The sequence below is a fragment of the Macaca thibetana genome, chromosome 17, assembly GCF_024542745.1.
Source record: "Macaca thibetana thibetana isolate TM-01 chromosome 17, ASM2454274v1, whole genome shotgun sequence".
Lineage (NCBI taxonomy): Eukaryota > Metazoa > Chordata > Mammalia > Primates > Cercopithecidae > Macaca > Macaca thibetana.
In genome coordinates, this window is record NC_065594.1 from 29,457,275 (window position 1) to 29,471,019 (window position 13,745).

At 40.1% G+C, this 13,745-nt stretch overlaps 1 protein-coding gene across 4 annotated transcripts in view; it reads left to right on the forward strand.

Annotated features, from left to right (window-relative positions):
* Nucleotides 1–13,745, forward strand: part of RNASEH2B (ribonuclease H2 subunit B) — a 64,194-nt gene that overhangs the window by 20,216 nt on the left and 30,233 nt on the right. For all 4 annotated transcript variants that reach the window (XM_050766366.1, XM_050766368.1, XM_050766369.1 and 1 more), the window contains exons 4-5: nucleotides 720–796; nucleotides 5,247–5,361. In XM_050766366.1, the coding sequence (XP_050622323.1) occupies nucleotides 720–796; nucleotides 5,247–5,361 (192 nt within the window). The remainder of the gene's footprint in view (nucleotides 1–719; nucleotides 797–5,246; nucleotides 5,362–13,745) is intronic.

Sequence of the window (13,745 nt, forward strand, 5' to 3'; positions counted from 1 at the left end):
AGGCTCGAACTTAACAAAGTTTCTTTAAAATGCTTTGTCATATACCTGCCTGCCCACGTGCTCCCCCACCCCCATACACACATACACCCCTCAGCACCAAAGTTCTGTTTCTTGTGGTGTTCCCTTAATTTGGGGACAGTGCTGACTAAAGGAAGAGTAGGCCAATGGAACTGTTCTGCCTCCTGTTCTGGGGTGGGGGCAGTTAGTGGGTATTCAAAGCATCCCACATCCTGCTGCCCACAGACTACAGAAGGGACTGTGTATAGAGAGAATGGCACTGCTTTCCCATGGCTTTGTCCTCAAAAGCACAGGAAATTACATTTTACTGCAGCTTTATAGATAGACTGACTATACAGGTTTCCTAACATTCCTGTGTTCTCATTCTGTCTGTGCTTCCTCCTAACCCCTCTTTTTGCAGGGGGTTGGGAGGCTATGTTAAAAATGATTTCTAAAGAAGAAATGGAAAGTTAAAGATCGACTTCAGGGTCTTGATTCTCCTCTCCACACAGGGATTTGAAGCTCTTTGGAGTAAAATCTCATAGAGCACATTCTGCCTTTTGAGAGAATCACATAGACTCTCAGACCTGTATAAGAAGAGATTTGAATTTGGAATTTCACACATATTTTTCAACACTGTTTTTCACTTTGAGATTAAGGTGAAATAGCCACATTGTCTTTCCAAGGCGTTTAATTCCCTTCGTCCTTTTTGTAATCTGCAGGAGGTCTTCTCCACTTCGCCACACCTGTGGATCCTCTATTTCTGCTTCTCCACTACCTCATAAAGGCTGATAAGGAGGTGAGTTTCCAGTTTGGGGCATCCACAGTGAGGAAACAGAATCAACTATTTTTGCTTGATCTCCTCTCTCTGCTTTTAATGATCCAAAGGTGGATTCTATCTTCAGATCTAATACAGTAACTAGAAAAAACATGAGTCATATATGGGCCAGTGCAGGACAGAGCACTACTGCACAGGCCAGAGAAGCAGCACCTTACTCTTGATCCAGTCTGCCCCTGGCTTGCTTGTGACCTCTGACTTGCCTGACTCACTGTGCTATGCACCTTACTGCTTGACAAAGCCTAGCAACTAACACTCCTTTATCATTAAGTATTCCTTACCCTTGAAATACAAAACAGGTATTTAAAAATTGACCACATGTCTTAGGAGAGGAAAAATGTATCTTCTTTAGTGAGAGACTGTGGAATAGGTAACCTGGGCAGGTCCAGTAGAAGCTCATTAATGGGGATGTGCTAGTTGAGACTTAAGGAATCCCAGATGGATAAAATTTACCTTTGGAATAGAAATAAAGACACAGCTTACTAATAGTAATAATTTTAGCCAGAATTTCTGTAATATTTTGGTCTCAGGATATATTTACAATTAAAATTATTAAGGGTTCCAAAGAGCTTATGTTTCTGTGGGTTCTAGCAATACTCACTCTTAGAAATTAAAACTGAGAAATTTAAAAATTATTTATTTAAAAGTTAAAAATAATAAGACCATTACATGTTAACATAAATAACACATTTTTTATTGAAACAACCAAATTTAATGAGGCATGTGACATTTTTGCATTTTTGCGAATCTGTTTAGTGTTTGGCTTAACTAGAAGACAACTGGATTCTTATATCTGATTCTGCATTCAGTCTGTTTCCGTATGTTATTTTGGTGAGATTATATGAAAAATATGCGGCCCCGTACATCTTTGTAGTTAGAAAAGGAAGAAATAATGTTACAGCCTTTTTAGATTATTGTGGATATTTTTCTTTAATACTACCTAAAAAATCAACAAGTGGTAGTTTTTTAAAGTTTAGTTGCAATGTGGAATCTGAAACTTTGTCAGTTAACTTTTTATGCTCTGTTACATTAAAATCCATTGGTCTGTCTTGCACTTAAAATGGATCTTTCTTGGCCGGGCGCGGTTGCACACACCTGTAATCTCAGCACTTTGGGAGGCCGAGGCCGGTGGATCTCGAGGTCAGGAGATCGAGACCATCCTGGCTAACACGGTGAAACCCCGTCTCTACTAAAAATACAAAAAATTAGCCGGGCATGGTGGCAGGCGCCTGTAGTCCCAGCTATTCAGGAGGCTGAGGCAGGAGAATGGTGTGAACCTGGGAGACGGAGCTTGCAGTGAGCTGAAATCACACCACTGTACTCCAGTCTGGGCGACAGAGCGAGACTCCGTCTCAAAAAAAAAATAAAGGATCTTTTTACCCATGTATGATTTTGTAACATCATGCTTTGGTCATTTGGAAAATATTGATTTGTTGAGTTATGCATATCTTCCAAATGTTGACACATCTCATTTTATACACACACACACACACACACACACACACACACACTCCCTTTGGTTAATGTTACCACTGATCTCATCAGAAAGCTCTTTAGGTATTGAGAAGCTGTCATAGTGGCAGATAGAAATATTCTACAATTCTGATTTTTGCTTGAAAGCTCAAATTTTATTATTGGCTGCAAATACTGTCAATCTTTCCCTTGAAATAACAGGCTCACTTCATTCATATTCTGCCTAATACCGGGCCTGAATCACCATAATTCATAGTGGGTTTTTCAAATAAAAATGGTATCCGTGAAAAAGCAGCTGGTTCTGCTTGCAACTAAGCCAGACCCAGGAGAACATGCTCTTCCTGGTAATCAGCTTACCTTTGGTTAAGCATCCAAAGGCCTTTAGCCATACCTCACTTTCATCACAGATAATTTACAAGACTTGTGTTCAAGATTCAAGATTTAAGTAAAATTAATTGCTTTTACTACTTACTCAAGGATATTCTTAAGTGATACTGGCATTTTTTAAACTGCACATAAATGGCAATGAGGATCCAAATGATGACTAGGACAGTCTGGTGCCACCAGCAGACTCGTGCTAAGGAGCCAGCAGTTTTACCCACCATTGCATTTGAATCATCAGCGCAGATCCACACAGTGAAAATGAAGATAGCATCTTAGCAGTATTAGGAAAATAGCTTTGAGCTTGGGTACTTCATGACCCAGGGATCCATCAACCATAGTTGGAAAATCTTCTAATTAATAATTTTAAGTGATAAGTGTTACTCAAACTGCTTAGAAGAATCTGGTTTTTTTGGACTCTCATGTTTGCATAAAGTTTGAACACTTACAAATTTCTTGCTTAATCCTTAGACCAAATTCCTGAAACCTCCATTTGGTAGGTAAATTAATTTAAGTTGCTATAAATGCTGAAAGTCATAAAGTATCAATGCATGCTTTCTCTTGATGCAGCTTAGCCTCTTTTAGCCTCCTCCTTCCCTGCCCTCTGCCCTTCACTGTGGATTAGTGAAGTTTTATCCCTTCGTTTAATCATGTGTCCCTTGATCTGGAAGCTACTGTGATGGCCAGTATAACGAGGGCACACAAGCTGTGAGGCTGGTAAGCCTCATGTCTCTAAGGAACAGAAATGGTCCTAATCACCACCAGGAAGGCCCTGGGGAATATTCAGTGAGGAATTTGAAAACCTCAGTGGCTCACCTATGTGGTGTTTTCTGGGATAAATTAATGAGCAGAAAGACACCAACCAGCCTCAGCACATGTATTGATCTGCACTTAAGGCTCCCCTCCCCTTTTTGATAGCATTTCTCCATCTCCCATTAGGACCATGACTCTGGGGGATTAACCCTATCCTGGCACTCTGGGCGCCTCTGGGGTGCTCTGGAGCTCACGTTGACAGGTGCAGAATGAAGCAGAAATGCTGTTCAGGATGGTCTTTGGCTTTCATTTTAAACTGTCATACTTCCCAAACACGTCTTCCCAAGTGCCAGAAATGCCCTTTAAAGTAATACTTGAGATGTTTGGGTATTTCCTTCTCTGCATTTTAGATATGATCATTTCCTATTAAGTTAAAAATTATGATACACACTTTTGAAATGTGACCTTTTCTTTTAAACTTTATTTTAACATCAGTAAAAATAACTTTTTTTCTGGGTATCCCACTGCTACTAGCTTTATAGTCAAGGCAGGTTGCTTATTGCATTTCCTTCAATGTATATATGGTAAATAAAAATAAGAATGAAACACTAGTTAATTATGAAATTATTTTATATCATGACTGTGTGGTAGTCCATTACATATAAATATTGTTTTAGAGTAGTCAAATATTTAACATATTGATTGATCATGGAAGACTAAAGATTTACGGTAGGAATCTAAAGACAGTAAGACTTGGGAAAAATCTGTGCATTATTCTTACTATTTGAAGGAAAAAGAATATTTAAATTGAGATAGTTCATGGCACTAGTTAACCTAAGAGAAAGTATGGCAAGCTATCACATGTGCTCCCAAATGATTGAAAAGATTTTACCCTTAAAACCCAAGAGAGCTGCGTTTGCAGAAATTGATCAGACACAGTTTTTGTGTCTTCAGGAGGAGTTGTCAGTACACGAGAGATAGAGCGAGCTAGAAGTGGGGCATGGGCAAGACCATACATCTGGTACAATCTGGTGTCCCCAAATCAGGGGGCTAATACCTTAATTTAGACAAACTTCACCTCTACTTGCTACTAGTACAGTTAAGAAAAACTGGACCTAATTCCAAAGAATGATGTTATGAATCCATACGGTCTGCACTTCTGGCCCACTGACAACCAGGCCGTATAAACTTCTGTGGCTGAGCCTGATTCGGCCTGTCTGCAGCTTCCCAGGACTTCTCCCTCTGGCTGTCTTTTCTTTTATTCTGGTCTAAATTTGGAAGCATTGTCAGGCAGCTCTGACCGGGGTAGATTCACTTTTGAATTTTCTTTTTGTGGTGGGTGCTTCTTTCATCATCCCTAGAGTGACGATGGGGAAGCAGATGTATGTCTGGGCCTGGTCTGGGCTTGTTCCAATGTGATAGTCAGGACTCTTGCTCTGTGACCATAGCTGGTTCTTCAAATTGAATGGGTTGGACCAGCCCCAGGCAGTCTCCACCATCTTTGCAAGCTTCTGTGGCTTCCAGTGCTTTGATAGATTGATTTTGTTCCCCATTTCATTTGGGGACTGTACACCTGAGGTAGATGGTGTGCTGCGTGGGACCCCAGTGCTCACAGGCGCTTCCTAAAGGGAGCTGGGGTCCGTCCTAGAGCCTGTCCCATTGTAGGGATTCCTTAGATGGAACAGGTGGCTCTGCACTAAGTTTAAAGGCCCAGTCATGAGTAAATGTGTCTTTTTCTCTTTTTTTCTGAATGTCTTTGTTGAATGAAATGCTTGCTTTCCAACTAACTAAAGTGTTTTTTCAGGGGAAGTTTCAGCCCCTTGATCAAGTTGTGGTAGATAACATGTTTCCAAATTGCATCTTGTTGCTGAAACTTCCTGGACTTGAGAAGTTACTTCACCATGTGACAGAGGAAAAAGGTATGGTGTAACTTAAAGATTTATGGCTGGTAGAAAGGATGGACCTTGCCTAAGAATGTGGCTGCTTACAGGCCCACTGAATGTAAGGCTTATTCTGTGTCCACCATAGGGAAAGTTGTCATTCAGATTTGCTAACACTGCCAGCACCGTTCCTCTATTGCTTTAGAGTGTTTAGTCTTTGAAACTACAACCATGGCAGTCTAGTGCTATGTCCCACAGGGCAGGAATCACAAGGTGTGCCTTCAGTCTCACCTCTTCTTTGAACTAGTTCTGTGACATCAGGCAAGTCACTCAGCTGCCTTCTGCCTCAGATTTCTCATTGTAAAATTACATAAAACCTGTACCTTAATAGATGGAAGCATTTATCAAGCACCTTCCAAAAGCACATGTTGCACATTAGTGCTAAGCTCTAGGTACTTATGAGTAAGACATAATCCTTTTCTTCACTTTGCGCCCAGTCTGACGGGGGTCAATGACAAGCTGAGCAGTGCCTGCACAGTGTAACGGAAGTGAACTCTGAATTTGCTGGGGATGCACAGGACAGGTTTCTAATCTGGCAGGGTTGGGTGGGGGGTGCAGGTGGGTAGATGTTGTGTTGCTTTCCTGGGGGAAATGACCGCTTTATGGAGTACTGAAGGATAGTCAGAGAAGCAGTTTAACAGAGGCTTAGATGTATGGAAAAGTTTGTCAGGTTCAAGAAGTTCCAAGAAGTTCAAAGTATAGGATGCTAGGGAAGGATTTAGGTTGGTAAGGAATGAGGCGGGAATGCTGGGCATGAGTCCAGATGGTAAAGGGCACTGTGTGTGTTTGAACTTTGCTTAATGTTAGTGGAGTGTGTGTGAAGTTTTAAGCATGGCAGTCTGCAGTGTGGAGAGTATATTGGAGAAGCCAGGTCCACCGAGGCTGTTGCAGTGATCCAGACAGGAGATAATGGTGGCCTTGATCTTAGGAGACAGAACAAGAAAAAAGTAGCCATTTAGAGATGGATCCAACTGCATCTAGTGGTTGGGTGATGGTCAAGGAGAAGGAGGAGTCAAGAGTGACTTCTGGGTTTGTGCCTGACCCAAAGGATGTGTAGTGGTGGGATCCTGGACACAGGGAACATGGGCTGGAGAAGCAGGATAGGGTAATGAAGAGATGCATTTTAACTGTCATTCATTTAATTTTTCAGAAGGGAAAGTAAGGCAGTGTGTGTGAATGTGTTTTGACAGGTTAGAAATAGTGTAAAAACTTGACTTCAGTGTCTCAAAAAATCATCCAAGTAGTTTCAGAGTTAATATGGAAACAAAGTGTGGGAACCAGAATGTTGGGCTGATAAGTAGTGGCTGTTTTGGGTCATAGATGGTTTGGCCAACTATAACAGTTCTTCTGGGACCACGAAAGTGGTGATTCCAAGAAGTGTAAGCTTACGGTGGGAAAGAGGAGAACCTATTGATTGCATTTTATGTTTAAGGGGTCCAGTAAATTCATACTTGGCCACACTTGGAGCTCCAGTTTGGAACTGAGGGATGTGTGGTGCCAAGGTTTTATCAAAGCAGTTCCATTAAAGATATTCTCTGATGCTGAATTTGGCAGAGGACAGCAATCTTTTTGTGGGTGACAAATGAAGTAACCCATAACCACTTTTAAAAGATAAAGTAATGAAGAATAATTTAATTAAGCCATGTTAATTTTTGTCAACTTAACACAAGCTGAAAATGCAGTTAACTCATTGTCCAGAATTCTGCTATTAGCTGTATAAGAACAATCATCTTAAAACCCAGAAATCTGGGTTTAGAAACAGTGTTAGTGCCTCAGCATTTGTTTCCTTACAGTCTGCAGCCGAGAGCAAGAAGCTGTCTCCGTGTCATCCCTTCCCTCTTGTACACTGAACCCCTGACCATTTATTGCATCATTATCTGAACTTCTGTCTTAGTCTCCTTTGCTTCTCAATATTGCCTAACTTTTGGAAGTTCTGCACTTCCATTTTCAAAGTAGCTATATTATTGGCCTTTATATTTGCCAGATTTCGAAAACTCTAGGCGTCAATTTGTTTTCTTTATTTTTAAGTGATGGGCAAAACATAAAATACGTTAGAATAAATTTCACGCAGTAAAAGATGTATTCAATCTCTAGAGGTTTGGCAGTTTCTTTTTATCAAATTCTTCCCTTAATAAACTCAGCCTGTGAATCTCAAAATAATGGAAGGTTTAAAAACAGAACCAAAAAGATTTTTAGTTTTATTTTTTATTTTTTTAAGACAAGGTCTTGCTCTATTGCCCAGGCTGTAATGCAGTGGCACAATCACGGCTCACTACAGCCTCAATCTCTGGGGCTCAAGCAATCCTCCCACCTCAGCCTCCTGAGTAGCTAAGACCACAGGTGCAAGCCACCACGCCTAGCTTATTTTTTTGGATTTTTTTGGTAGAGATGAGGGAGTCTCTCTGTGTTACCCAGGCTGGTCTTGAACTCCTGGACTCAAGGGATTCTCCCGCCTCAGCCTCCTAAAGTGCTGAGATTATAGGTATGAGTCACCATGCCCATTCTCAAAAAGATTTTTAAATGAGGGGAAAAAATAAGTAAGATTCTCAAATGCCTCATCCTCAAAAAGACCTTTTCATCAAAATACATACAAGCATTTTCACGTTACTTGCTTTACCCCTTGACCCAAAACATAAATATGTGAAATATGTTTCTTTATGGAAGATCTGTGTACAGGGACAGTGTACTGAGATAAACATCTTTTTCCATGAAGATCTACAGGGATCAGCATTCGGAAGTTTACCACTGCCATAGAGTCCAAGGCAAGTGCAGTACATGTACTTGTATGACGGCAAAACTTCTTTGGTTATTGGTTTACATATATTATGTAGTCCTTGCAGTAATTTTCTTTCATTATATATTATAACCTGCGTTCTCACAAATGAGGAAACCGAGGCTTAAAGAGTTGAAGTAACTTGACTGACACTATAGAACTTGAAGTGGTAGAACCAGGATTTGAACCTATGTCTGTCTGACAGCAACTCTTTTGCCTTCCTTCTTATAGCTGTGTATGTAACACTTCCAAAATACTCTATAAGCATTTGTCTGCGTGTATGTGTGGTGTTTCATGTGAAAATAAAAACTTGACTCTATTTTTTTTTTTCTTTTTTTTGAGACGGGGTCTCCCTCTGTTGCCCAGGCTGGAATGCAGTGTCGCAATCTTGGCTTACTACAACCTCTGCCTCCTGGGCTCAAGTGATCCTCGCACCTCAGCCTCCCAAATAGCTGGGACTACAGGTGGGCGCCACCACGCCTGGCTAATTTTTGTATTTTTAGTAGAGACAGGGTTTCACTATGTTGGCCAGGCTAGTCTCGAACTCCTGACTTCAAGTGATCCACCCACCTTGGCCTCCCAAAGTGCTGGGATTACAGGTGTGAGCCACTGCACCCAGCCAAAAACTTGACTCTTTTAAAATTTATTTTTCTTTTAATTTTTTTTAGAGACAGAGTCTCACTCTGTCACCCAGGCTGGAATGTAGTGATGTCATCATGGCTCACTGCGTCTTTGAACTCCAGGGCTCAAGTGATCCTCTCACCTCAGCCTCCAGAGTAACTGGGACTACAGGTGGGCACCACCATGCCCAACTAAGTTTTTTGATCTTTAGCAGAGACAAGGTCTTAGTATGTTTTACAGGCCAGTCTCCAACTTCTGGGCTCAAGCAATCCTCCCACCTCAGCCTCCCAAACTGCTGGAATTACAGGTGTGAGCCACCATGCCTCGCTTTGATTTTTCTTTTTTAATCTCATATATTCCCTCTTAATATTTTCCCTTTGTGTGGCAAAAGGAGAGAGAGACAGGGAAGGAGACAGAAAAAACTCCCATAGCTTAAGGAAATGTCCATTCTTATTCCTCCAGGGAACTTCCTAGAGCTTCTAGGCACTATGTGACCCCATGGGCCTTCTTCTAGTGACTGCGTTGGGTACTGGCTACTTATTTGAATGTGGATTATTGTCCATTTATAAATTAGTGTTTGCTTCCATTCTCTGTAATTCATTTCTAGATTTCTAAATAAGAAAGACGACTACTAAAGAGTGGTCAGTTACTATCCATGATAGGGAGTAAAGGTAAAGAAGAAAGCGATGTTTTTTAACTTCCATTCTCTCCATAGGCACTTGTGCAGATAGAGTAAAGCCTGAAATACTCAAATTCCTCAGCTAGCTGTTTTGATATTAAACTCCAGATGCTGTCTTAAACATCTGTGGCATTAAAGACCTGGTAAAGGCTGTGAGGCCTGTGAGAATCTTCCCCTTTTGCCTTCTCTCTGGTGAATGAACCTAGCCACGGTTGTTTGTACCCTGAATGATGATGGCTGTGACTTTAGCCCTGCCTACTTTATTAGTGAAAGAAATGATGTGTCTCTGTTTGCTCGTTGTGGGGCTCAGAGCAGGTTTCTTGCCAAAGAAGTGCACATTCAGTGGAGAGATGGTATGGGAAAAGGACTAATGAAGGGTCACAAACCTTATCTTGAATGTAACCCTTTGTTTCATATTGCCAGCACAAGCTGCAGTGCACTGTCTGAGGTGATTAACAGGAAGAGCCAGGAAAACTTACCTGATTAAAATATCCCAAGTACAATTGCCAAGTTTCTTTCCCTAGGAAGCAGGGGAAGAAAGCGATCATACGAGTTTCTCAGTTAATGGAAAACATTGAGAAAGTAGAAGTGAAAATGTGCTCGAGGCAGTTCAACAATACATCAGGGAAATTCAAGTTTGTGAGCCGATTACCCAATTGCTGAACATGTTACTTAACTGCGAACTCACTTTTATTCCATCTTTATTTTGTAAACCCAGTCTTTCCAGATGTTTGAAATCCGTTTTATAGGCACCAGGCACATAAGGGAAAAAAAACCTTTCCAGCATATGCATGTTTTATCAAACTCACTGACTCTCACAAATATTAAATTTAGGACACAAATTAATATGCTTTGATATTTTTCATAATTATGGGTAGTCTGTGGCCTTCATGAATATTTTAAACCTCCTTGTTTTTCAAAATTTGTAAATTTCAAAAATAAGCAGTAATTTATACACTGGGTCCATGTGTAGCCTTCTGGGATATAGTAATCATCTTGCCAGGGAGTGTTAACTTCCTGGCAAGTGTCAACTTTCTATGAAAGTTGAGGAAAAAACCTCCAGACCCAGCTAGCTTCACTAATAAATTTTACTATACTTTAAGGAAGAAATGATAGTCAAAGAAATAACACTTGCTCAAACTCTTTCAGAAAATAGATGAGGAAGGAATGTTTCCCAACTAATTTTATGCAACTGGAATTGCCCTAGTACCAAATCAAAATTATTACCAAAAAAATTAGACCATTATCCCTTATGATTATAGACTGAAAAATCCTAAGAAAATATTGGAAAATCAAATATCTAAAAATTAAATATGTAAAACCTAAGTGGGGTTTATTGCAGGAATTCACAATTGGTTGAGCATTAGAAAATCAATTAGTGTAATTTACCATATTTATGCATTACAAAATTGTATGATTATCTGAAAAGACACAGAAAAGGTATTTGATAAAATTCAGTCATGATATAAATTATCAGCAAAGGAAGAATAAAATGGAACTTCCAAGGCATCTATGGCAAACTCACAGCTAACATCATCTTCATTGTAAGAGACTGAACACAGTCTTCCCCCAAGACTGGATACAAGAGAAGGATGCCTGCTCTTACCACTTCTATTCACCATGTGGTGGATGTCCTAGCATGTGCAATACGATAAGAAAAAGGCATACAGATTGGAAAGTCAGTAGTACAACTGTCTTTATTCATAGACAATATTGTCATGTATGAAAAAATCCGGAAGAATCTACAAAAGAAGTTACTAGAATTGATAAGCAAGCTTTCAGGATACAAGCTCAATATACAAATATTAGTTGTGTTTCTATATACTGGCAGTGAACAATTGGATAATGGAATAAAAACATACCATTTATACTACCATTAAAAATAACATTCTAGTGCTAGATGTAACACAATATGTATAAGACCAATATGCTGAACACTACAAAATATTCCTGAGAGAAATTAAAGAAAAATTAACTAAATGGAGAAATAGGCCATATTCATGGATTGGAAGACTCAATATTTTTAAGGTGTCTATTTTCCCCAAATTGTTCTATAGATTCAATGTAATGCTTAGCCAACTTCTTTTTTTTTTTTTTTTTTTGGTAAGTATTGATAAACTGATTCTAGAATTTATATGACTATGTAAAGCAGCAGAAGCAGCAGTCTCCAACCTTTTTGGCAGCAGGAACTGGTTTTGTGGAAGACAATTTTTCCATGGATGGGGTGGGGAGGGGGATGGTTTTGGGGTGAAACTTCCACCTCAGATCATCAGGCATTAGATTCTCATAAGGAGCACACAACCTAGATCCCTCGCACGCACAGTTGACAATAGAGTTCTCTCTCCTATGAGAATCTAATGCCATCACTGATCTGACAGGAGGCGGAGCTCGGCCAGTAATGCTTGCTTGCCCGACACTCATCTCCTGCTGTGTGGCTTAGTTCCTTACAGGCCACAGATCAGTACCAGTCAATGGCTTCGGGATTGGGGAGCCCTGATGTAAAGGACCTATAATAGTCAAAACAATTTTGAAAAAGAAGAATAAATTTGGAGAACTTATACAAACTGAATTAAAGACTTACCATAATCAGGAAAATGTGGGGGCCAGGCACAATGACTCATGCCTGTAATCCTAGCAGTTTGGGAGGCCGAGGCAGGAGGATTGCTTGAGGCTGAGAGTTCGAGACAAGCCTGAGCAACATAGCAAAACCCCATTTCTACAGAAAGTTTAAAAATTAGGCAGCTGTGGGCCAGGCATGGTGTCTTACGCCTGTAATCCCAGCACTTTGGGAGGCTGAGGCAGGCGGATCATGAGGTCAGGAGATCGAGACCATCCTGGCTAACACGGTGAAACCCCATCTCTACTAAAAATACAAAAAAATTAGCCAGGTGTGGTGGCAGGCACCTGTAGTCCCAGCTACTCGGGAGGCTGAGGCAGGAGAATGGCATGAACCCAGGAGATGGAGCTTACAGTGAGCCAAGATCGTGCCACTGCACTCCAGCCTTGGTGACAGACTGAGACTCTGTCTCAAAAAAATAATAATAAAAATATAAAATAAAATAAGTTAGCCAGCTGTGGTGGTATGGACCTGTAGTTCCAACTATTTGGGAGGCTGGGGAGGGAAGATCACTTGAGCCCAGGAGGTCAGGGTTACAGTGAACAATGATCACACAATTGCACTCCAACTTGGGTAACACAGTGATACCCTGTCCCTAAATTTAAAAAATAAATAAAAATAAAATGAATGTGGTATTGGTATAAGATAAATGTATAGATAAATGGAATAGAATAGAGAATCTAGAAATAAACCCACACTTATATGGTCAATTGATTTTTTTTTTCCCAAAGGTGTGAAGATAATTCAATGGGAAAAAGGATAGTCTTTACAACAAATGTTGATGGAAGAATTTCGTATACATATGAAAAATAACATTGGTCCTCGCCTCATACAGAAAAATTAAATCAAAATGGATCACTATGTTAAATTCAAAAATGAAAATTATTGAGCTTCTAGAAGAAAGCATAGGATAAAATCTTTGCTGCCTTGGGAATGAGGCAAACATTTCTTAGGACACAAAACCCTCTAACTGTAAAAAAATTATAAATTGTATTTTATCAAAAGTATTATCTTTTGTTTTTGAAAAATGCCATTAAGAAAAAAAGGAGATTGTGAGTTGTGGGATAGTTGGAACTTACCTACCTGGCTGTCCAAGGCTTACAATGATAAAGCCACTTGACAGTTTCTTACAACTCAGGAGTTCTACTACTCCCTAGTACAATGGAAGGAACTACTGCTAGCTGCAACAAAATGGATAAATCTCACAGAAATAATGTTGAGCAAAAGAAGTTGGACACAGAAAGTATATACTGTATCATTTCATTTCTATGGTATTCCAGAATAAAGCAAGAATTACGCTGTAATGATGGATGAGTGGTGACCTGCGGTCTGGGTAGCCATGGGAGAATTTACTACATAAGGGTTCCAGGGAACTTTGGGGATGATGCTTACATGACTGCATACATTTCTCCAGACTCCTCGAATTATACATTTAAAATGGGTGTGTCCATTGTGTGAACATGAACATTGTGTGAACACCTAAATAAAATTCATTTTTAAAAAAATATTTACTGATCCAGCACTAGAAGCTAAGCCTCCTGATTTCTAACACACTATTTTTTTTTAATTCCCCCTTTCCCCCAAAATAATATTGGCTCCTTTTCTCTCCACACTTGCTACCTCCCATGGGATGGAGAGATGGAATGTGGGAGGCAAGGCCGGCGTGAGCACTG